We start from the raw sequence: 23906 nt of genomic DNA, 5'->3' as shown, positions 1-23906 counted from the left end.
AACAGTGGGAACAGTGGCTGACTTTATTTTTCTGGGCTCCAAAAGCACTGCAGATGGTGATTGCAGCCTTGAAATTAAAAGACGCTTACTCCTTGGAAGGAAAGTTATGACCAACCTAGACAGCATATTAAAAAGCAGAGACGTTACTTTGCCAACAAAGGTCCATCCACTCAAGGCTACGGTTTTTCCAGTGGTCATGTATGGATGTGAGAGTTGGACTGTGAAGAAAGCTGAGCACTGAAGAATTGATGCTTTTGAACTATGGTGTTGGAGAAGACTCTTGAGAGTCCCTTGGACTGCAAGGAGATCCAACCAGTCCATCCTGAAGGAGATAAGTCCTGGGTGTTCATTGGAAGGACTGATGCTGAAGCTGAAACTCCAGTACTTTGGCCACCTCATGAGAAGAGCTGACTCATTGGAAAAGACCCTGATGCTGGGAAAGATTGAGGGCAGGAGGAGAAGGGGACAACAGCGGATGAGATGGTTGGATGGCATCACCGACTCGATGGACATGGGTTTGGGTAAACTCTGGGAGTTGGTGACGGACAGGGAGGCCTGGCATGCTGCTGTTCCCTGGGGTCACAAAGAGTCAGACACGACTGAGCGACTGAACTGAACTGAACGCAATAGTGTAAAGTAGTTATTCTCCAATTAAAAATAAACAAATTAAAAATTTTTAAAAAGAATTAAAAAAAAAGAATGAAACAGGGCCTATCACTATAGATCCAGACTTCAAATAGACAATGAAGTAATACAACTTTACACAGATAAGTATGACAATTTAAATGACATCGTGGGGACTAGTTCCCTAGCAGTCCAATGGTTAAGACTTCGCCTTTCACAAGAATATACAATGGAAAAAAGACAACCTCTTCAACAAGTGGTGCTGGGAAAACTGGTCAACCACTTGTAAAAGAATGAAACTAGAACACTTTCTAACACCATACACAAAAATAAACTCAAAATGGATTAAAGATGTAAATGTAAGACCAGAAACTATAAAATTTCTAGAGGAGAACATAGGCAAAACACTCTCCGACATAAATCACAGCAAGATCCTCTATGACCCACCTCCCAGAATATTGGAAATAAAAGCAAAAATAAACAAATGGGACCTAATGAAACTTAAAAACTTTTGCACAACAAAGGAAACTATAAGAAAGGTGAAAAGACAGCCTGCAGAATGGGAGAAAATAATAGCAAATGAAGAAACAGACAAAGGATTAATCTTAAAAATATACAAGCAACTTCTGCAGCTCAATTCCAGAAAAATAAATGACCCAATCAAAAAATGGGCCAAAGAACTAAACAGACATTTCTCCAAAGAAGACATACAGATGGCTAGCAAACACATGAAAAGATGCTCAACATCACTCATTATCAGAGAAATGCAAATCAAAACCACAGCGAGGTACCGTTACACGCCAGTCAGGATGGCTGCTATCCAAAAGTCTACAAGCAATAAATGCTGGAGAGGGTGTGGAGAAAAGGGAAGCCTCTTACACTGTTGGTGGGAATGCAAACTAGCACAGCCACTATGGAGAACAGTGTGGAGATTTCTAAAAAACTGGAAATAGAACTGCCATATGACCCAGCAATCCCACTCCTGGGCATACACACCGAGGAAACCAGATCTGAAAGAGACACGTGCACCCCAATGTTCATCGCAGCACTGTTTATAATAGCCAGGACATGGAAGCAACCTAGATGCCCATCAGCAGACAAATGGATAAGGAAGCTGTGGTACATATACACAATGGAATATTACTCGCCATTAAAAAGAATTCATTTGAATCAGTTCTAATGAGATGGATGAAACTGGAGCCCATTATACAGAGTGAAGTAAGCTGGAAAGATAAAGACCAATACAGTATACTAACGCATATATATGGAATTTAGAAAGATGGTAATGATAACCCAATATGCAAAACAGAAAAAGAGACACAGATGTACAGAACAGACGTTTGGACTCTGTGGGAGAAGGTGAGGGCGGGATGTTCTGAGAGAACAGCACTGAAACAAGTATATTATCGAGGGTGAAACAGATCACCAGCCCAGGTGGGATGCATGAGACAAGTGCTCAGGGCTGGTGCACTGGGAAGACCCAGAGGGATCGGGTGGAGAGGGAGGTGGGAGCGGGGGTCGGGATGGGGAACACATGTAAATCCATGGCTGATTCACGTCAATGTATGGCAAAAACCACTACAATAAAAATAAATAAATAAATAATACTTAGAATAAAAAAAAATAAAAAAAGACTTCGCCTTCCAACCCAAGGGGTGTAGGTTCAATCCCTAGTTGGGGAAGTAAGATCCCACAAGCCTTGGGGCCAAAATCCAAAACATAAAACAGGAAGACTGTGTAAAATAGATGACCAGTGCAAGTTCGGTGCATGAAGAAGGGCACCCAAAGCCAGTGCTCTGGGATAACCCAGAGGGATAGGGTGGGGAGGGAGGTGGGAAGGGGGGACACATGTATACACATGCTCCCCGATTCATGTTGATGTATGGCAAAAACCACCACAATATTGTAAAGTAATTATCCTCCAACTAAAATACATTAATTTAAAAAAATGGTCCATGTCAAAAAATCTTAAAAAAAAATGACACAATGGATTAGTTACTTGAAAAGCACATACTACCATAACCTACCCAATGTGAAATGATCTAAATAGCCCTTTAACTATCAAGAAAATAGAATATTTAAGTTTCTAAAAGTCTCCAAGCCCACATGGTTTCCCTGGAGAATTCTGACAAACATTTAAAGAAGAATCAACATTAATCTTATACAAGTGCTTCAAGAAAAAGAAGAGCAGAAAACACTTAGCAATTCATGTTATAAGCCAGCATTACCCTTATGTCAAAACCAGACACAGACAATACAGAAAAAGAAACCTTTGGACCAATATTCCTCATGAATATAAAAAGACAAGCACGTGAGGAAATGTAGAGCAAAAGGAATTCTCTAACATTGCTGGGGGCAGAGTCAGAAGGTACAACCATTTTGGGAAAATGGCTTGGGATAATCTACTGAAATTGAACATCCTACAGCATTTTTACTCTTGGGGACAGACCCAACAAGAATGTTCCCACATGCTCCCCAAAGACTTGTACAAGAACGTTAGTAACAACACTATCCCAATAGCCCTAAATGCCCTTGTGCCTGTCAGCAGTAGGTTGGGTAAGCAAATGATAGTATATGCACATGATGGATTAGGATCCAGCAATGGAAATGAGCAAACTTCACTTATATGCAATATCATGCATGAGTCTTACAGACAAAGTGCTGAGTGACAGAAGCCAGACACAACAGCATTCAGTCAGAATCCTACTGATGTCAATGTGAAAGACAAATGCAGTTATGATATGGTGTTAGAAATCAGGAGTAGTCACTCTGGAAAGAGATGTGGGACACCCGAAAGACTGGTCATGTGTGTGTCTTGATTTGGGTGCTGGTTACATGAGTGTGGTTTATGAATACTCATCAAGTAATACTCTGAGGTTAAAGTGAAAGTGAAAGTGAAGTTGCTCAGTCATGTCCGACTTTTTGTGACCCGTGGACTGTAGTCCACCAGGCTCCTCCATCCATGGGACTCTCCAGGCAAGAATACTGGAGTGGGTTGCCATTTCCTTCTCCAGGGGATCTTCCCGACCCAGGGATCGAACCTGGGTCTCCCGCATTGCAGGCAGACACTTTAACCTCTGAACCACCAGGGAAGCCCTTATGTGTAACTTTTATCGTGCATGAGTGCTAAGTCACTTCGCTTGTGTCTGGCTCTTTGCGACCCCATGGACCTTTGCCTGCCAGGCTCCTCTGTCCATGGGATTCTCCAGACAAGAACACTGGAGTGGGTTGCCATGCCCTCCTCCAGGGGATCTTTCTGACTCAGAGATCAAACCCACATCTCTTATGTCTCATGCATTGGCAGGCAGGTTCTTTACCACTGAAGCCACCTGGGAAGTCCAACTTTTCGTCTGGTATATTCAACTGTGGTGGTTTAGTCACTAAGTTGTGTCCAGCTCTTGCAACCCTATGGACTGTAGCCTGCTGGGCTCCTCTGTCCATGAGATTCTCCAGGCAGTTGATGTAAAAAGAAGGAAAAAGCCTGTTGGACATGGTGATATGAAGGTTACCGGTGAGCACAAGTTGTGAGGAGGTGGCAGGCTGCGGGGATCTCATGTCAATTTCAGCTCTGCAACGAGCAGCACTGGACGCAGAGCAGCTCGGAGGCTGGGGCCAGGCTGCAGGGCCGCGGGGGCAGAGCAGGGAGCCGAGGCCAGGGCTGCAGGGCCGCCGGGGGCAGAGCAGAGAGTTGGAGCCAGGGCTGCTGAGCCCGCGCTCACTCAGTAAACTGGCCTGTCTCTGATTTTGAGAGTAGAGAGGCTGAGAGGATAAAGGAACATTAGACAGGAATATGCAAGTGCATCTGAGTCTGAGGCTACTTTCTGAACAACAAACAGGTGGGGCAACTCTGTGCTGTTGTGGGAGCCCCTTATCACAGCAGCTACACAGGCTGGTGACCGACAGTCACAGGACAACCTGGTGTCATGTCAGAAAAGGCCAAGGATTTCAGTGCACTGTACTTACCAAGGCCGGGAAAAGTTCTTGAAAGATTTTGGGCTAAGGGACAGACTCTGATTATATTTGAAAAACTCACATATGTAAGATGCTTCATTATCTCTCCATGCCAGAGAAAGGCAGATTGTGTATGTGTGCTGTGTGTGTGCAAAGCCTCCACTCTTTTGGGGGCACAATCGTATTTTGGTCTTGAAGAGAAAACACAATTTTGTATCATCAGTCTTTATTTATCTACTTTCCTTTTTTTCTTTTGAAAACCTTTATTATTTATTTATTTGACTGTGCCAGGTCTTATCTGCGGCATGTAGGATCTTTAGTTGCTGCCTGGGAGATCAAATTTGGGTGCCCTGATTGGAAGTGTGGAGTCTTAGCCACTGAACCACCAGGAAAGTCTCATTAGTCTTTTTTTAAGAGCATGAGAATTATAATTTTGTGATTAGGCCAGGAGATACATATGTATATGAAGGCCAAGCTCTACATACACACACCCACACACACATACACACAAAGGATAACATAATCAGTGTTAGGACAATCACTAAACTGCCATATACAAAACCACTGTCTGGAGTGGTTACAAGGGAGGATTAGGATATGAAAATCGTTCATTCTTTCATTGCAAATGACAGGACGATGTATAAACGTAGGGACCAAAAGCAAGAAGAAAGACCTGACCAGTATATTCACAGAACAGGATTTTCCATGGCTACAGAGTGGAAAGGAGTAGCTAATAAAGCAAAATGGATAAACTAAAAGTTTCCACTGCCTTAGACAATTTGTCTGGTCCATCCTTGAATTTTTAAACTGTGCTTTCAGTAGAAATATTTTCTGGAAATAACCCAGGAAATTCTTTCCAAATTAACACTTGCTGAATGAAACAGTCTGTAAACCACTTTTCCAATATGAAGTATACACAATCTACACATTTGCTGTTCATTCCACATTAAGTACATTATGGAATGTACTTAATCTGAATGTCCACTGGGGAAAAAGACATAAGAGATGAGATCATTTGCTTATAGATACAAAGATGATGACCAACATGACCAACTCTCTCCCTAGTTCTGCCAAGATCATCAGGTTGTGGATGTCTAGCCTGCTGGGTGCACCCAGAAACAGATGGATCCATCTCTTAACAACCAAAAGCCTGAGTGGTCCTGCTTGCTCAAAACTCCTTCACGTGGGCCTTTCTTGGCTGGCCCATCTAGTTTCAAACTGCACTGGGCTCTGTCTTGTCCTCAGTCCCTTCTTCGATGCCTCACCTTCTCTTACGGGGTGTGAGGCTCTTGTGTGACCCCACAGCTCAGATGCTCTTCCTGGATGTTGCCTTTGACTTTGATCTCTCCTTGGCACACTCTCTTGGTACCTTATTTGCGTTTGGATGTCTAGACGGCTGCGTGACCTGAGTGGCATTCCGTGATACCTCTGCATAAAATTCACTATCCCAAGATCAACTGAACAGTGCATGTGTCTCATATCACATGTAAAAATGACACAGAAAACCTCTCTGAATTGTCTTTATACCGATCACATTTACCCCAGCTTGACACAATACAAAATAGGTGATGAGAAAAAGGAAACAGAAGCAGAGGAAAATCTGTCTTCCAGGTTTTCAAACTTGCTTTAAAATACAAACATTTCCTGAAATGCAGAAGTGAAAGTGATGAATGTTAAGTGGGTATTTTTTCACCTTAACTGACTGATCAGAAGAGTATTTATAAACCCCTGACTGATGTCTGGAGCTGATAAATCAACACCAGAGGAGAACATTTCAAGCACATTTATCACTTAAGACAAACAGGCTATTCTGAGTGTGATTATTTTTTATTCATCACTTTAGCTTACCTCTGCATTTGCTTCTGCTCAGTGTTAATAGTATCTGTGGAAGACTTCTCAATATTTAATGCTACAGCATGCTTACTGCATGCTGATGAGGTGAAACTCACACGTTTGATCTCCAGAAAGCCAGTAACCTTTCCAAAAAAAGTTTCTATCTCACACTGAAGCCTGATCCCAGGTGGCTTCCATGTAAATAGCTGCTGATGGCTTCATCACCATGAAGATACAGAATTACAGCTTTAAGGGAAATTAAAGGCCAAGATATTTATATTTGAACAGACTTGCTGAACGGCACAGAATCCCATCATCAGCAGAGGACACCCAGCAGCCAAGGGTATTGCAATCCAGCATCCATCCGACTCAACACCCAGGACCATCTACTGTGTCAGCATTACCATGTCGCATTCAAAGAACTACAACATGAAAGGAAATCTTACCTGTTCATTCTCCTCTTCATCGCTGCTTAGCTTAAGGTCATCCTCTAGCATTCTGAAAGAGGGAACACAAAGGTACAGATACTTAGCAAATTCAAGAGACTTCAGCACCAAAATACCTGTGTTAGAGCAACGCTTCAGTAATGAGTGTAGTTTTTGTTCCTGTTCAGTCGCAAAGTTGTCTCCGACTGTTTGTAGCCCTATGGACTGGAGATCAAACCAGTCAATGCTAAAGGAAATCAACCCTGAATATTCATTGGAAGGACTGATGCTAACGCTGAAGTTCCAATACTTTGGCCACCTGATGCGAAGAGCTAACTCATTGGAAAAGATCCTGTTGCTAGGAAAGATTAAGGGCAGGAGAAGAAAGGGGAGACAGAGGATGAGATGGTTGGATATCATCATCAACTCGATGGACATGAGTTTGAGCAAACTCCAGGAGATAGTGAAGGATAGGGAATGAGTGTATTAGATTTCTTCATTGGAAAAATGTTTCCTTTTGAGCCCTTTACCTCCAATGCCACTTTATGAAAATGAACCCTCAGGACAGCCATAGGACATGACAAGATGCTTCAAGAATATGAGGCTTTAAACAAACAGAATCAAACGGGTGCTTTCCCTTGTGACGTTTTAATTCCATAATTGTTTGTTCATTGTTTCTCATGTGGCAGGGGCTCGGCCATATCTCTATTATTATTGGCAGGAAACAGAGGAGGAGAGTGGGCAGAACTCTGCCAAGAGCTAGAAAATAGTAAACTTGAGTTTTTGGTGCAGCTGTTTGATGTTCCCCATCGGAGATCTGGAGAAGAATCACTATCTGACCATCCTCCTGGATGGGAAAAATCAAGTAGCAGGAAACTTTCTGAAATATCTCATCCCTCAGGTGTGTCATGACAGACCCAGTGGGAAAGCATATTTTTGGGTCCATGAAAGTTAAATCCATGCTTTCAAACTGTGGTGCTGGAGAAGACTCTTGAGAGTCCCTTGGACTGCAAGAAGATCAAACTAGTCAACCCTAAAGGAAATCAACCCTGAATGTTCATTGGAAGGACTGATGCTGAAGCTGAAGCTCTGATCATTTGGCCACCTGATGCAAAGACCCGACTCATTGGAAAAGACCTTGATGCTGGGAAAGATGGAGGGCAGGTAGAAGGTGACAACAGAGGATGAGATGGTTGGATGGCCTCATTGACTCAATGGACATGAGTTTGAGCAAACTCTGGGAGATGGTGAAGGACAGGGAAGCCTGGTGCACTGCAGTCCATGGGGTCACAAAGGTTTGGACATGTCTTAGTAACTGGACAACAAAAAGTTAAAAGTCAAAAATTAAAAAAAAAACCTGAAAAAGAATAGATACATGTATCTGTAAAACTGAATCACTTTGCTGTACACAATATTGTGAATCAGCTATACTCAAACATAAAATAAAAACATAGGAAGATGATAGATATGTAAAAAATTAAATTTTAAAAAGAAACAATATTCAAATGTTATTATTTCTGATGATGACGAAACTATATTCTTATCAGCATTGCTCATTTATTTCTTTATAGAATAATTGTTTTCACAGGACGTCATTCAAAAGAAATCTCACTAAGAAGCACATCTAAACACAGATGAGTGCGAAACTGCTCTGCCTGAAGCAAGGGGAAGAGTCCATCCTGGGATGGGCACTGGGGCTCCAGGGATCAGTCTGGAGGCCCCTGAGTCCTTGTGCTCGAAAGGCCTCACTGTCCTGTCTGAAGTTACCTCCAAAGTCCAAAGTCTGGGACTCCCCTGGTGGTCTAGGGGCTGAGGCTCTGTGCTCCCGAGGTGGAGGGCCCAGGTTCCACCCCTGGTGGGGGAGCTGGATCCCACGTGACACAACTAAGGTTTCATATGCTGCAGCTAAGATCCACTGCAGCCAAATAAAAAGTCCAAAGCCTGACCCCTAAAATGTGCTGTTTCCTTTAAAAGCTAATTATAGGCCTATTGTTGATAAATTCCTCTCAATATTTAAAGATCTCTTTTTTGATAGAAACCATTTAAAAAGTGTTTACTGAATTTGTTACAATATTGCTTTTGTGTTATGCTTTGCTGTTTTGTTTTCTGCTTTTTTTTGGCCATGAGGCATGTGAGAGCTTAGCTCCCTGACCGGGGATTGAACCTCCACCTCTTGCCTTGAAAGGCAGAGTCTTAACCACTAGAAATGGAAGTCCCTTCTGAATATTTTTAGTAATTTCAGTGACTTTTGGGGTAAACTTGGGGTAACGATCTGCCAGGGCAGGGTGTGGGCTCAGTTCTGCCCCAAACAGCCCCTCACCAGCCCCATTTCCCTCTTTGTAAAGTGAAAGGTTATAAAACTGGACATCTGCAAGGTCCAGTACTGCTTTAGATTCTTTGAGTCTGCAAAATAAATTTGCCCCTCATTTCCTAAAGTAGAAAAACTCTTGCATTTGTTCTAAAGAGCACGACTGTGAACTTTCCAGGCAATTTTCCTGTACCATTTAAGCCATAACCATGAGGGCACCAAATCCCCTCCTAGTTGTGGCCATTCTACCAGCAGCAAGTGGCACCCTTCTTTATTACCTAAGCCAGAAGCAAACAAGCCAAGTGCCAGCAAAGACTGCACAGTACACTGTAACTGCCTTTACATTCGTGTGGCTTATCACTCATTTCCCTCGACCTCAGGAATTCGTACGTGGGCTTCACAGAGAAGAGACACATTGGGATTTATTAGCGCATTGCTGGGAAAGAACCCAGGAGGGGACTGTGTGTCCTTGGTCCTGGGACCCTAGTGGCCAGCAGGGTAGTGGCACAGGGTAAAATACCCACTGGTTGCCTGGGCACCTATCACAAGATGACTTTCCTACCTAAAGGCATAATTCCTTTCTGATGAATACGACAGTTTCTGTTCCCCCACTACCTGTCTTGGGGTCAAGTGTCAACTGAAATTTGGTTTAATCTCGAGGACTGCTCTGTAAGCACCGGATGTTCAAAGTGTGCATGGGAAGGTGGAGGGAAGGACACAGCATCATGGTTAGGAAGCCCTTGTTAGATGGAAGTTATGTCAGGGGTGACTGAGGAGTTCATCTCTGTGTGGACAGCAGTGTGTACACATTTGAAGACCACTGTCAACCAGAGGAAGACACTCTGACACGCCCCAAAGCCAGGGTTTTTAGCTTGATTGCACACCAGTCTTATGTGAGTTGGTCCCTGGGAGCTGTGCAGAGAAAAGAATATGTGGCCGTTTGCCTCTGAGAATCCAATTAAACTTCAGAATGTCTAGGAATAGGAGAAACTGGCAGTGGGAACACCGAGTTCTACAGCTTATTCACACTGCACAGCACCCCGGGAGCCGGCTGCCACCAGCACCCGGGACCGCAGTTCTGTAATAGTCACCACCAGCCGGAGCTCAGATGCCACATGCTGAGGTGACTCAGGCTCAAGGCCCCCAAGAACACGCCCGGCCTTCTGCTTCGTTCTGGCCACAGCAGAGTCCCTGTGACTGAACTTCCAAAGCACAGCACTTGTCCCTTTCAATGCTGGGAACGTCAACGTGGCTTCTTAGAGAGCCTGAAGAGGAGCTGAAGAGTATCTGAGGTTAGAGAAGAAAAGAGAAAAGCTGGGACCACTTAAGACCCTCAGAACTGTCCCCACTGGGTGCAGACTGTGGCTGGAGGCCACCCTCCACCCACATCCACACGCACCATCAGAGCAGTCTGCCCCCAACTCCAGCCCACCCACTGACAACATATTTATCATCTATTTTCTAAAGGAAATAGATGAGCTTAAGTAAGTTAAACAACAATAAATAACAATAAAAGCTTTAAACCAAGAGTGAAAGAAAATGCAAGCTAAGCGTTGGTGAGGACTCAGGGCAGGGGTGAAGGAAGGAAGGCCGACTGCAACACTCTGAAACACTGAGGTCGGTGACTGGGATGGAAGTACAGACTGCATCTCTAGGCCCCTCCATCTGAGCCCCACCAGGCTCCTCCCTTCCACGTCCCTCGGCCTCTCCCCTATACGTCCCTGGGGTGTCCTCCTAGGTGTCCCAGCTCCTGTCCAACAGTAGCAGCTCCCAAGGTGCCAGGCCTGCTGAGCACTTTCTAGACCTCATTCTATCCCACAACATCTCCTTGACGTGGATGCTGCCGGGACAGCGGTCCTCAGGGGTCAGAGGTCAGACCACCCTGGGAGGAATCTTGGCTTTGCAGTCAGCTAGTCCTTTCTCAGTGGGTTTCCTGAGAAATCATTACACAACCCTTGGAAAGTGCTTAGTGCAGAAGCTGGTCCAGAACCAACATTCAACACATGTTCATTTTTCATGAATACTCCTCTTTTACCTCTGAGGATAAAGCCTTGGAGCATTTAAGAAACGTGCATGTGTCAACAATTTGGGACAGAAGATGTTTCTGTAATAATGCCTTAAAACTAAGCCATTGCTCTATTTTCAGGCCATCTTGAGAAGAAAAGATGACGTTTTCTAGAGATTGTGGAGAGGGAACATATTTTAGGATATAATTGCTGCCATGGTTGATGGATCTGATGTGACTTTATGTCTACAGAGGGCAAAAAACACAGCCAGCAGTCTGAGTGCACAGGGGATGTGTCCTGGAGCCTCTGCTTGGCCACATGACAGAGTCCCTTAGCAGGACTCACAATCTGATGACAATAGGGATGCTGAAATAAGACAGCTGATAAAGTAAAACGCTGCGAATGAAGGCCAGAGAGCAGAGGTGCAGCCAGCGGTGCAGAGAAACCTGGACTTCACATCCTGAGTGCCCGAGGAACTGTCACACTGTGTCTGGGCCACTTCCGGTCAGTACCTGGTGGTGACTTCACGGTGGAGTCTGGTCAGACAGCTGAGAACCAGCACCTGGACAGGACTGAGGCAGGGCTTTGTTTTAAACATGCATCTTGGTGATTCAGATTCTATTCATTTCTCACTGGCACAACGTGTAGACAACAGTTTCTGAACATTACTGTCCCAGGAGCAGCTGGTGTGTGTGCATGCTCAGTCGGGTCGGACTCTTTAGCGACCCCATGGACTGCAGCCCACCAGGCTCCTCTGTCCACGAGATTTCCTGGGCACTCTTCCTGGAGTGTTTTTCCTCCTCTAGGGGATCTTCTCAACCCCGTGATCGAATCTGTGTCTCCTGCACTGTTTTACTGCTTTCCACCTGAACAAAGGGTCCTCTGGGGGCTGTGCAGAGAAAAGGGTGTGTGGTCGTTTGCCTCTCAGTTCTGATGGGGCACCCAGTACAAACACTTCCCTTCACAGTTTGCCAAGTACCACCTCGGGTGGACCGCTCTGTTTCTGGAAGTGAAGGATGAATGAAAACACTGCCTCACCACTGTCAGCAGGATTACCATCCAAACTCCCAATCACGTACTCATTCCATCTTCCGCATTCTTTTGTGGTGGGCACCTATCTTTGGAAAGCATGCTGTCTTCCAGGGCTGGTTCTTCTCACACATTATGTTCAAACCAGTACCAACATTTTTAAGGGCCTTAAAATTTTGGAGGTCTGGCATAACTAATTCTCATGGAACTCAACTGCCTCATCTGAAGGTAAGGCTCTCAGAAAAGTGAGGATTTCAATACAACCCTTGCGATTTGGACAGAGGAGCCTGGCGGGTCGCAGTCTAGAGCGTTGCAGAGTCAGACATGACTGAAGTAACTCAGTATGAAGCATGCACTTGCAACTTTAATATCTGAAGATGGTAGCTCTGGCTCAGAGGTAAAGAATCTGCCAGGCAGACCCCTTGGTGGGGAAGATCCCCTGGAGGAGGAAATGGCAACCCACTCCAGTATTCTTGCCTGGGAAATCCTACGGACAGAGGAGACTGGTGGGCTACAGTCCGTGGGGCTGCAAAGATTCGGACACGACTGAGCTCTCACACACACGCAACTTTATGTTGTGGCTGCTGCTTATACTTTTGATATCCACAATTCCTCAGGAAGCAGAAATAGTAGCCCACCCTTCACAGATGGCCAGCTGCTCCTAGGGCTCATCTTTTTACACAGGTATTGCAAACAGCCACACTAACTACCTTCAAATATGATGGCAGTCATTTCACACAGCAGTGGTTTTTCATTAATAGTATTTCCTGGAATTGCTTGTCATTTGGGGCCTTTATCAGATCTGAATCCTTTAGTCCTTTAACGTTCATTTCATGGTCTTAATGGCTTCTTAAAAATCGGAATTTTAATTGGGCTGTTTGGTTTGCAGATTTGTTTCTATAGCTGGTGCTTCTATGATCTCCACCTGTTTGAGATTTAAAGCCAAAGACAAATGCTTATGACTCTCTATTAAACATATTCATATATGCAAATATCTACTCTAACAATTAGCTGTGGCATGTTAAACCTGCCTGTCATGCAAGTTCATCCCTCTGAAGGAATTCCCTGAGTCTTCCACTCTGCTGCTTGGAACACAGGAGGGGAACTTATGAAACTCCTCTTCTTGTTTCTGAAGTCCACTGCTCTGTCAAGGTTAGCGCTACCACCTGCCTGGGCTTATTTTCATAAACAGGTGACACCCTTCCTCTCTGCGTTTGTTCAGAAGAATTCAGCTTGTGCTATTCCCCAGTTAACTGAGAACCCAGGTGACAGGCTCAGCCAGAGTTGGGGATGTAGTGCATCCAGGTCACAAGTCAGGGAACTTAGTCTGGAAGCCAGTGTAGAGATCAGGAACAAGACAAAGTGTGGTCTATACAGACGGCCTGAGACTTTTCCAACTTTGAGTCTATCCTACCCAGGTGTCATGTCGACATCTTTTGAAGCAATGCTGGTTCATGGGAAGATGGCATCTGCTCATAGAAGTCTTTCTGGATCCCCTCCTTCCAGGATTAGTCCTAGCTATTCATGAAATCGCAAACTGTCTTCTGAGCTCTTTCACCCATGTTCACTCTGGGGTGAAAGAGTCCTATAGCTTTTCTGTATATGGCCTTATTTTTTCTTAAGGACATTAAGTTCCAATGGTCCTTTTCTTCTATTGAGTCTACCTGCTGTCTTGATACAGGCCTGTCTTCCCTAGGGGACAGCATCTCATTTCCTACCACTTAAGACCCTTGCAAAAGCCAACCCCATTTAGGAATCCTGCCCGACCCTGGTGAGACACGTTTGTCTTCGAAATCTCAATCAAGCAGATAGTCTCGTGTGTGTGTGTGCTTAGTCGTTCAGTCATGTCTGACTCTTTGCAACCCACAGACTGTAGCCTGCCAGGTCCTCTGTCCATGGGATTCGCCAGGCAAGAATATGGAGTGGGTTGCCATACCCTTCTCCAGGGGATCTTCCTGTCCCAGGGATTGAACCCAGATATCCATTGCAGGAGTATTCTGTACCATCTGAGCTACAAGGGAAGTCCGGGAAGTCTAATATCTAGTATCAATACATAAATATAGAATAAATGGAAATCAAAGGAAGGTGAAAATCAACACGAATAAAAGGACACAGTCCGTGGCACTAGAGTGTGGGGTGGTGGAATGGGGTTGGCCAGCACTGAGTCTGAATTCTGTCCCTAACCAGCTCTGTGAACTTGGGCAAATCATTCACTCATTCTGGACATGGTTTCCTCAGCTCTAAAAGTAAGCTGGGATAAAATGACCTCTACAAACTCTTGTGGCCCTAAATTCTGACTCTCTGCCACTACCAACGGGTGGAAAGTCCAGTTAGACTGGGAGTTTAGAGAGTTCCCTGGATCTGAGTTGACATGACTCATTTAAAAGTAAAACTGCCAGGTTGGAATTTGATTAAATGGCCCAAGTTCCACACTGGAGCCAGGAGCCTGGAGTGAAGTCCAGTTATTTCTTTGAATGCCTACTTTCTCGCATGTCAGGTGAAACATTTCACATGGTTCTTAAATTTACATAAAAATGAACATGGCAGTGCTTTTAGATGGTAGAGTGCTACAGAGTGTTTGACATTTCTAGAAACATCTCAGATATGCAGATGACACCCCCCCTAATGGCAGAAAACAAAGAGGAACTAAAAAGCCTCTTGACGAAGGTGAAAAAGGAGAGTGAAAATGTTGGCTTAAAATTCAACATTCAAAAAACTAAGATCATGGCATCCAGTCTCATCGCCTCATGACAAGTAGATAGGGAAAAAATGAAAACAGTGACAGATTTTATTTTCTTGGGCTCCAAAATCACTGTGGATGGTGACTGCAGCCACAAAATTAAAAGGCGCTTGCTCCTTGGAAGAAAAGCTCTGACATACCTAGACAGCATATTAAAAAGCAGAGACATCATTTTGCTGACATAGGTCTGTAGAGTCAAAGCTATGGTTTTTCCAGTAGCACGTATGGATGTGAGAGTTGGATCATAAAGAAGGCTGAGCACCAAAGAATTGATGCTTTCAAATCGTGGTGCTGAAGAAGACTCTTGAGAGTCCCTTGGACAGCAAGGAGATCAAACCAGACAATCCTAAAGGAAATGAACCCTAAATATTCACTGGAAGGATTGATGCTACAGCTGAACCTCCAATATTTTGGCCACCTGATGCCAAAATATTGGCATCACCTTTTCCTCATTGGAAAAGCCCCTGATGCTGGGGAAATTTGAGGGCAGGAAGAGAAGGGGGTAGCAGAGGATGAGTTGGTTGGATGCCATCACTGACTCAGTGGACATGGGTTTGAGGAAATTCTGGGAGACAGTGAAGGACAGAAAAGCCTGGTGTGCTGCAGTCCACAGGGTCGCAAAGAGTCAGACACAACTTATCAACTGAACAACAGTAAGAAACATCTCTCATGTGATACGGTGTGAAGGACAGAGCCTCACCTGCAAGCACCGGCTACACTGAGTCTGTAATAACTGATCATCTTCCCAGGAACAAAGGCTCTTGTGCCAGGAGGTCACGAGACCTGGACCGGGAGGTAGTGGCAGCTCCCCACCGGGGCTTGAGACCAGGGAAGTGTTCTTTCTTCTGTTATAAACTAACCTGTTGTCTCTAGATATTTTCTAGATTCTTCCTTATTATATTGGAATGTGATCCCAAACACACATCTAACAGCTCTGGGGTAGTTTAAAAAAACCAGACTCATAGTTTTCTTTTCTCCTAAGGGCATCTACAAAGAAAATCAGATGACACATATGCTAAATGATGAGCAGAGCAGCACAGAAATTTGCCAAGAACCCCCATCAAGCCTTCGCCAAGTGCTCCAGGCTCTGTTCTGTGCAGCACTGAAGGCACACGTCCTCTTAAACACTGTGTCTGCAGGAGACTTCATTCTTTCTAAGGAACAATGTGTCCCCGAGCTCCACTGCAAAGGCACATTTAGAAAAGCACGTGGTCACAGGACATTCTTCCAAGTAACGGAAACAAGGAGCTGGTGGCCAAGTGTACTGAGCCGTTAGCTCCTCACCAGATCGGTCTTCTGGGGCAGCAAGGACCCCGAGGTGCTGCGGCAGACTGTTTACCGAGGAAAGCGGACTCGGCAGGCCGGCGGCTCTGACCTCCAGCGCCTAGGGCAGCAGGAAGCTCCCCGCACAGGAGCCTTGGGAGTCAAAGCTGGACCAGTGCTTCTTAGACACCTGAGGGCTCGTTAAGACACAGGAAGCTGGGCCCGCCTCCAGGTGTGGGAAAGGGCCCCCCCATATTTGCATTTATAAGTCCCCGGGTGATGCAGAGGCTGCCGGCCAGAGGCCACACTTTGAGAAGCACTGGGCTAGGCCGTAATCTCCTGCCCACAAAGGTTTATTACATCTCGAGTCAGCCACTGAGAGCAGAGAGCCTGTGGGATGGTCCCTCGAGGCTCCTCTGAGGACTTACTGGGGCCTGTGGTCTGGGTCCGGGGGCCTGCGGCCCTGACACTCAGGCACACCCCAGTGTGGATTCCTCCCCAGATCTCTCCCAGTTTGACCTGGGCCAAAGGGTGGGATCCTAGAGAGAACCAGGGAGAACTCCTCTCACTCACTCCCACATCTGCTAAGGAAAAGAGCTCATTCATCCGACCAGCTGAGCCTGACTCACTGGATACAAGCTCCCAAGGCTCGTACCTGCCCTCAGAATGTTGGGTTAGTCAGGCATGGGGACCGGTGACCCAGTGAGCCCCCGAGCAGAGCACTACAGGAGGAGGACTGTGCTGGCTTCAGGCTCGTGCAGGGGTCAGATGGAGTCAAGGAAGGGGATCCCCAGGCCTGGCGGGCCTGGGGATGGAGGTAGATTATACCCTGCAGGCCCATGGTGCTCTTTTTGAAAAGTGACACACACGAACAATACAAAACTCCCCCTAAAGATAAACTATCCAGGGAAATGCCTCCCTCCTTCCTGTCCCTACCTACTCACTTCCCGGTCTTGCCCCCCAAAGTCACCACCGTCTGCAGTTTCTTCTGTATGACTTCAGAGCTTCTTTAAGCATTAACCAGCAAATACGAATGCAGCACCATGAGCCCACTAGAGCTGTGCTTAGTCGTGTCCGACTCTTTGCCGCCCCCTGGACTGTAGCCCGCCAGGCTCCTCTGTCCATGGGGTTCTTCAGGCAAGAATACTGGAGTGGGTTGCCATTTACTCCTCCAGAGGATCCTCCCGAAGCAGGGATCGAACCTGTGTCTCCTGTATCTCCTGCATTGGCAGGCAGATTTTTTACAACGTGAGCCACCTAGGAAGTCCCAATTCAAGCCTAACAGGTCATTAAAATGTTGTAGTAGCCATGGTAAAAAAAAGTAAAAAGCAGGTAAAATTAATTTCACAATATATTCAATATATATAAACCAATGTTATCATTTCACAGTGATAACATACACATTTCCAGGGCTCAACAATCATATGTGGCCAGTAGCTGCCAGACTGGACAAGATAGGCTCAGAGCTTCTGCAGATGAGGACTGTTTGTATCCCGAGGAGGTTTCACATCCCTGCCCCCTCCAACCTTCAGCTCCTCTTTGCCTCTTTCAGGGGTCACTCTTCTCTACATTTCTTTCCTCACGGGGTACACTGGACAAGCCTGTGAAGCTAAAGACTCTGATAACTCAAGGGCGTGGAGGAGTTGAGCGGAAGAAAGGCCAGGCTCTGGTCAGAACCGATGCAAACGTGCACCCCTGTTGACAATTCCTGGTGGGGTCAGGGACCCCAAAGGCGAGTTAAATGTGTCAGTGACCCACCTTGCTCCCAGTTCTGAGGACACTCTCTGCTCGGGACCTGACACACCACAGCGTCTTATGGAAGAGCTGTGAGGAGAAACCAGTGCACAGCTGTGGGCGGTTCACAGAAGGATGTGCTCAGGACGGAGCATTCAGGAGCCACAGCCTTGGAAAACAGCTGTGCAAATGCGCTGCGTCAGATGCTGACCGCCTGGCCAGGGGAGTCTGTCTGCTCTCTCCTCTCACTGATCATGTCCTCGCTTCTCTCAGACGTGGCATGGACCCATCTTACCAAAGTTATTTGAAATAGCCCAGTTTTTGTTTGTTTTTTGCTTTTTCTTTTTTTTTTTTTAGTTACCTATTTTAAAAAGTGAGCTGGCTGTTCTTTTTATGTGGAATTGCAGTTCTAGCGAGGAGATCTGGGCAGCTGGGCCCAGTTTCCTTGAACAGTTCAGGCCTCTTTCCACCCAAAGAGTTGTAAGCACAACACACAGTTGGGATGATTCTGAAAACAAGAAAACACTCCCTCTTTTCCCTTCAGGGCACTGTAGATTATAAAGTAGCTTTCTCAGAACTATTAGCCTCGAAAATTGCTTCCTCCTGAAAGAATTACAGGGAAAGAGGGCTGGCTAGACTCGATCATCTCTATCAAAAACAAGCTGGACTTTAGAAAGAGTACTTTAATAGGGAAGGCTTGCTTTTCAAAGCTGGTTTAAAATTCCCAACTTTGTCTGTTACAAGGAGTTTTAGAAAATTAGCTTCTGAACTAATGTTTTTGGTAGTAGAGGATTCTAATAAAGCTATTTCTAATTAGAGGTTTCTAAGGAGTGATGAATTCAAGTTCTGCAGACCTGGGAGAGAGGTCAGGGGACCCTGACTGGGAACTTGGAGTTTCCTGTGCTGCCCAGACTTGACCACGGGCATTTCTTTACATGAACCTCTTAGAAGGGGATTGTGTACCTACCCCGAGGGGAAGGAGAAAAGAGGTCCGCACAGATTGAGTTCCAGTCTGTGATGCCAAATGTTGATGGTCAGAAACTGGGTTGCCTATTCTGTTTCCTAACTAGTGGTTTGCTTATTTCATTCATAACTTTTGACAGGAAGGATGTATTGAATCTGGAAGGGTCATACATAGGGCAGGCAGGTTAAGATGTGTTCTTTTGTTCACAATACCAGTTTTTGCATTTTTTGTGGCGATTGCTATTGACAAGCTGACTGCTGAGACAGCCCCTAATTAACAGACTTATTTGAATAGATATACTGTGAAGGTTAGAAAACAGAGTTGCGCATAATCTCCTAATAAGTAAAGGCAGGCAAGCTGAACTACACTCACATCACATGTTCCCTGAGTGTGGCCTAACACAGTGGTTTCTAGACTTTATTACACAATGGAATCACTTGGGATCTTTAAAAAAAATATTAATGCCAGGCTCCCACTCCACCCCCACATTCTGATGTAATAGATCTGGGATGTGATCTGGGCATCCAGAATTTTAAAAGCTCCCAGGATGATTCTCATTTATAGCCAAACAAAGGAACCACCATATAACAGAGCGAACTGGACAGTCTGCAGAGGGGAATATCTTAAATAGCTCTGGTCCCTGGAAAAAGTCCCAAACTCTGAGTTTTACTCTGTCCACTAATAAAAAGGCATGAAAGTCAAGACACAAATGAGACGATACAAGTGGGAGCACACTGGAAACTGGAGAGCCTCCTGGGGGTTTCTCATCCGTGAGGTCAGCACCACCTGGGTGTTAAAGCACTGACTCACGTGCCTCTTTCCCAGAGATGCTAATTTAATTGGTCCTAGCTGGGCACCAGCGTCAGTACTCTTGTTTTGTCATGCCACACAGTGTATGGCATCTTAGTTCCCTGACCCAGGATTGAAACTGCACCCCCTGCATTGGAAGCATGCTCTTAATCACTGGACTGCCAGGGAAGTCCCAATATTGATATTTTTGGCAAGTATCCCAGATGAATGTACTATTCAGCCAGGGTTGAAAACCACTACCTAATTCCAAATAAATGCTCACCTTTTCATTAAAGCCGTCTGCAATCTCCACATCTTATCTGACTTTGTACAGAACTAGTGCATTGTATTAAGACCATGTATCAACTCAACTGCCTTCACCTTTCCCCCAATTTCCATTTGAATAAGAATATTTCCAGGGAGGTGGGCATTTCCTGAATGCCTAGGGTAAGGCACAACTCACCCTTACTAATGAGTTAATGGATTATCATTCTGTGTTTTAGAATTCTTAGTGGTTGTTTTCAGCAATGATGGGCAGTGCTAGGGCATCTGAGATCATCTTCTGGCTTGTTCTTCAGCCCCTGGGATGAAATAGAGATGCTTCCATAGGTTATCCCACCTTCCAAGGTCTCTGGAGAAGTCCCCAAACTTTCTTCAAGACAGTACAGCATAGTTATTGCTGTTGTTCAGTTGCTAAGTCGTGTCTGACTCTTTGTGACGCCATGGACTGCAGCACACCAGGCTTACCTCTCCTCTACCATCTCCCAGAGTTTGCTCAAACTCATGCCTATTGAGTTGACAATGCCATCCAGCCATCTCATCCTCTGCCTGCCTACAGGGCTTTGGGTTAGATGTCACCAGTGAGAGGCGCCTGCATAGGATTTGGAAGGTGGAAGGGTAACAGAAGGTGTTGCACTGGGGCAGTGGAAGCAGGTGTATAAGCTACAGCAGGTGGTAGATGTAAGGTTCTTCCAGAGGCTTCCAGGATCCTTCTGGGAATAACACCTGCAGATGCCAAGACATCTGAGATGACTGTCGGCAGCTTTCATCCATGGCTTTCCAGAACTGATCACTGATTTCCAGCTGGCCCCTGAGCTAGCTTACCTAACCCTCCTGATGGACTTGGAGGTCACTCATTCCTGTGTTAAATGTCTTCCTACTTGAAACACCTCAAGTGGCTTCTCTTTTTCAGATCAAATTCTAACTGGTATGTATAGTAATTAAGAGCTTGAGCCCTGCAGTCAGAAAGCCTGATTGATGGATCCCCATGCCTGTTCTGCCACATATGAGCTGTGCATCCTTGTGCAAAGAACTCAGAGTTGCTCTCTCAGTTTCCTCATCTTTAAAATGGACAAACAAACAATGTTCACCTCCTAGGAATGTGGGAATCCTATGGGGGGAAATGCATAAAACATTTTATACAGTGGCTGATACACAGGAATTACTCAATATTCAATATTAGAATTTTATTACCCATTCTGTCTTGTAATAATACCATGGGATAATGTAAGTTCTTTTTACTTTTTCTAAAAGAGAACATAAACTTCTTAATTTATTGACCACCTCCAGTGAGCCAGGTACGTTCTAGGTGCTAGAAATAGAAAGTTGAAAAGTCTCTGCCCTTATATGGCTCTTAAAGGCAGATAAATAAACCGAGTGAAGTGAGTAAAAAATGGGAGCACAGATCCCCATCTTTTTTCCTTGTTGGACAGCCCTGCTCTTTTTCTTTCCTCATAGATTTTATTCTCCCACGTCTCCTGCATTGGCAGGCTGATTTTTTTTTACCTCTGAGCAACTAGGAAAGCCCCAGACAGAGGCTATGATATGAATCTACTCACCCTCTCTGCCACAAACCTGATAAGCAGATCACTTAAATGTAAGGAGAAGGAAAAGCCATCTATGTTCCATGTTAAAGCATCCTATTATCTATTCATTGAACTGGTTGGGGGATTGGTAGATGATCGTCAAACCAAGGCATTTAGTGAATTCACCTTTAATGCTACCATTTTCATAGTACTTTGCATAATACCTCTGATGTTTCTAGATTTTCACTATAAAACTTATCCAGGTGGTCTGAATACATAAATCAAATAACCTCAATTAAAAAAATTTCTCATACATACTAAGACTAATTCACCACTTTTTTTTAAGTGAAAAGGGCTGAAAATTAGGTCAAGTATGTGAAATGTTCTATTTATAATTTTCAGGTATACACACTGGCTTTTGCAATGGGAACTATGATAACCCATTCAACGTGCATCTCTGGAGTTCCCTGGTGGTCCAGTGGTTAAGAATCTGCCTACCAATGCAGGGGACACCAATCTGAACCTTGGTCTGGGAAGATTCCACATGCCACAGGGCAACTAGGCCCATGTGCCCCAACTACTGAAGCCCACATGCCCTAAAGCGTGGGCTCAACAACAAGAAAAGCTACTGCAATGAGAAACCCTTGGGTCACAACTAGAGAAAGCCTATGTGCAACAACAAAGACCCAGCACAGCCAAAAAAAAAAAAAATTAAATAAATAGATCAATATAACCCCTGCATCTCAATCCACCAATGACATCCTTTGGGGAATTACTCTCATGGTGATAAAAAATGTATCAAACAATCCATGCATATCAAACCCTGTCAGTGTATTGAAAGGCCCTCCATAGAGGGTCATTAAAAAATTGAGTTGTTACATGGTCCAGCAATCCCACTCCTGAACATAGATCCAGAGAAAACTACAACTCAAAACGAAACATGTACCTCAGTGTTCACAGCAATTACAATCCAAGACATGGAAGTAAACTAAATGTCCATCAACAGATGAATGGATAAAGAAGATGTGGTACACATATACACAATGGAATATATTTCCAGCCATAAAAAAGAACTAGGAGGAGTTCCCTTGTGGTCTAGTGGTTAAGACTCTGCCTGCCCATGCAGGGGACACTGGTTCGATCTCTGGTCTGGGAAGATTCAACATGCTGTGGGGCAACAAAAGCCCGTGTGCTACAACTACCGAGCCTTCACGCCACAACTACTGAAGCTCGTGCACCCTGAAACCTGTGCTCTGCAACAAGAGAAGCCACTGCAGTAAGAAGCCCCCACACTGCAACTATAGAGTAGCCTTCGCTCGTTGCAACCACAGAAAGCCCACGAACAGCAATGAAGACCAAGTGCAGCCAAAACATTAAAAAAAAAAAAAAGAAAAATGAAGGAATTCGCTGGTGGCCCAGTAGGTAGGACTTGGTGCTTTCACTGTCAAGGGCCCAGGTTCAAGCCCTAGTTGGGGAACTAAGATCCCACAAGCCTTAGGAGCCATGGCATAGCCAAAAAAAGAAAATGACATAATGCCATTTGCAGCAACGGAGATGGACCTAGGGATGATCATACTAAGAAAGTCAGAAGGAGAAAGGCAAATACCATATGATATCACTTTTATGTGAATTTAAAATATGACACAAATGAATTTATTTACAAAATAGACTCATAGGCACAGAGAACAGATTTGTGGTTGCCAAGGGAGAGGGATGGATTGGGAGCTTGGACTTCCCTGGTGGCCCAGGCGTTAAAACTCTGTGCTTCCCATTGCAGGGGGCATGGGTTCAATCCCTGGGCCCCTGGTCCACAAAGTTGTGCATGCCACACCGGTGTGCCCCCCAAAAATGTGCTAGACTGAGTAGTCTGTAGACACAGCTAAGGGGTGGAGCTGCAACGTGTCTCCATGATAGCTACAGGCACAAATCAAAGGCTTGTCATTATCTGTGCAAAAGTGGTTAAATTCTGGCCAAATAGTCATTTTAAGTCCTAACAAAGCATTCATATTCTTGACCAGCAAAAGTAGAATTTTTTCCAGGTGACAGATATCTGCATATGCAGGCACAACCCATTAAGGGTATAGGGGACACCCTTGTTTCTTGGTCTTGCTTGGTCACTCTGACTTATGTGACATTTACGTGATACTCCTTCTTAGAGATGCTCTGTGCATGGCTCTCTGGCCTCTTGAGGGTCTCTTTAACTTTGGACTTCCTTGATGAATCCACCTCTTCTGGCCACTCCTCAGAAGCTGATGCTATCCTAGGATCCTGCCCGCTCCCACTCTCTGATCTTTTACACCCTCTCATCTCTTCATCTGCTCCCAAGGATGACCACTGTGACCTTATCCTCCACCGTGATATGCCCCAAACCAGATCCCACTACCTCCCCACCTAAAATCCAACATTCACTGCTGAATTCCATGTCTACCTGCTCA

At 45.0% G+C, this 23906-nt stretch overlaps 1 protein-coding gene across 8 annotated transcripts in view; it reads right to left on the bottom strand.

Moving 5' to 3' along the window:
• Positions 1-23906, bottom strand: part of AFF3 (AF4/FMR2 family member 3) — a 612117-nt gene that overhangs the window by 122223 nt on the left and 465988 nt on the right. For all 8 annotated transcript variants that reach the window (XM_043918598.1, XM_043918593.1, XM_043918592.1 and 5 more), the window contains one exon: positions 6855-6906. In XM_043918598.1, the coding sequence (XP_043774533.1) occupies positions 6855-6906 (52 nt within the window). The remainder of the gene's footprint in view (positions 1-6854; positions 6907-23906) is intronic.

This window comes from Cervus elaphus, chromosome 11 (genome assembly GCF_910594005.1).
Source record: "Cervus elaphus chromosome 11, mCerEla1.1, whole genome shotgun sequence".
In the NCBI taxonomy this organism is placed as follows: domain Eukaryota; kingdom Metazoa; phylum Chordata; class Mammalia; order Artiodactyla; family Cervidae; genus Cervus; species Cervus elaphus.
Note: the sequence above shows the minus strand (reverse complement) of the source record. Positions and strands in the feature narration are given on the sequence as shown.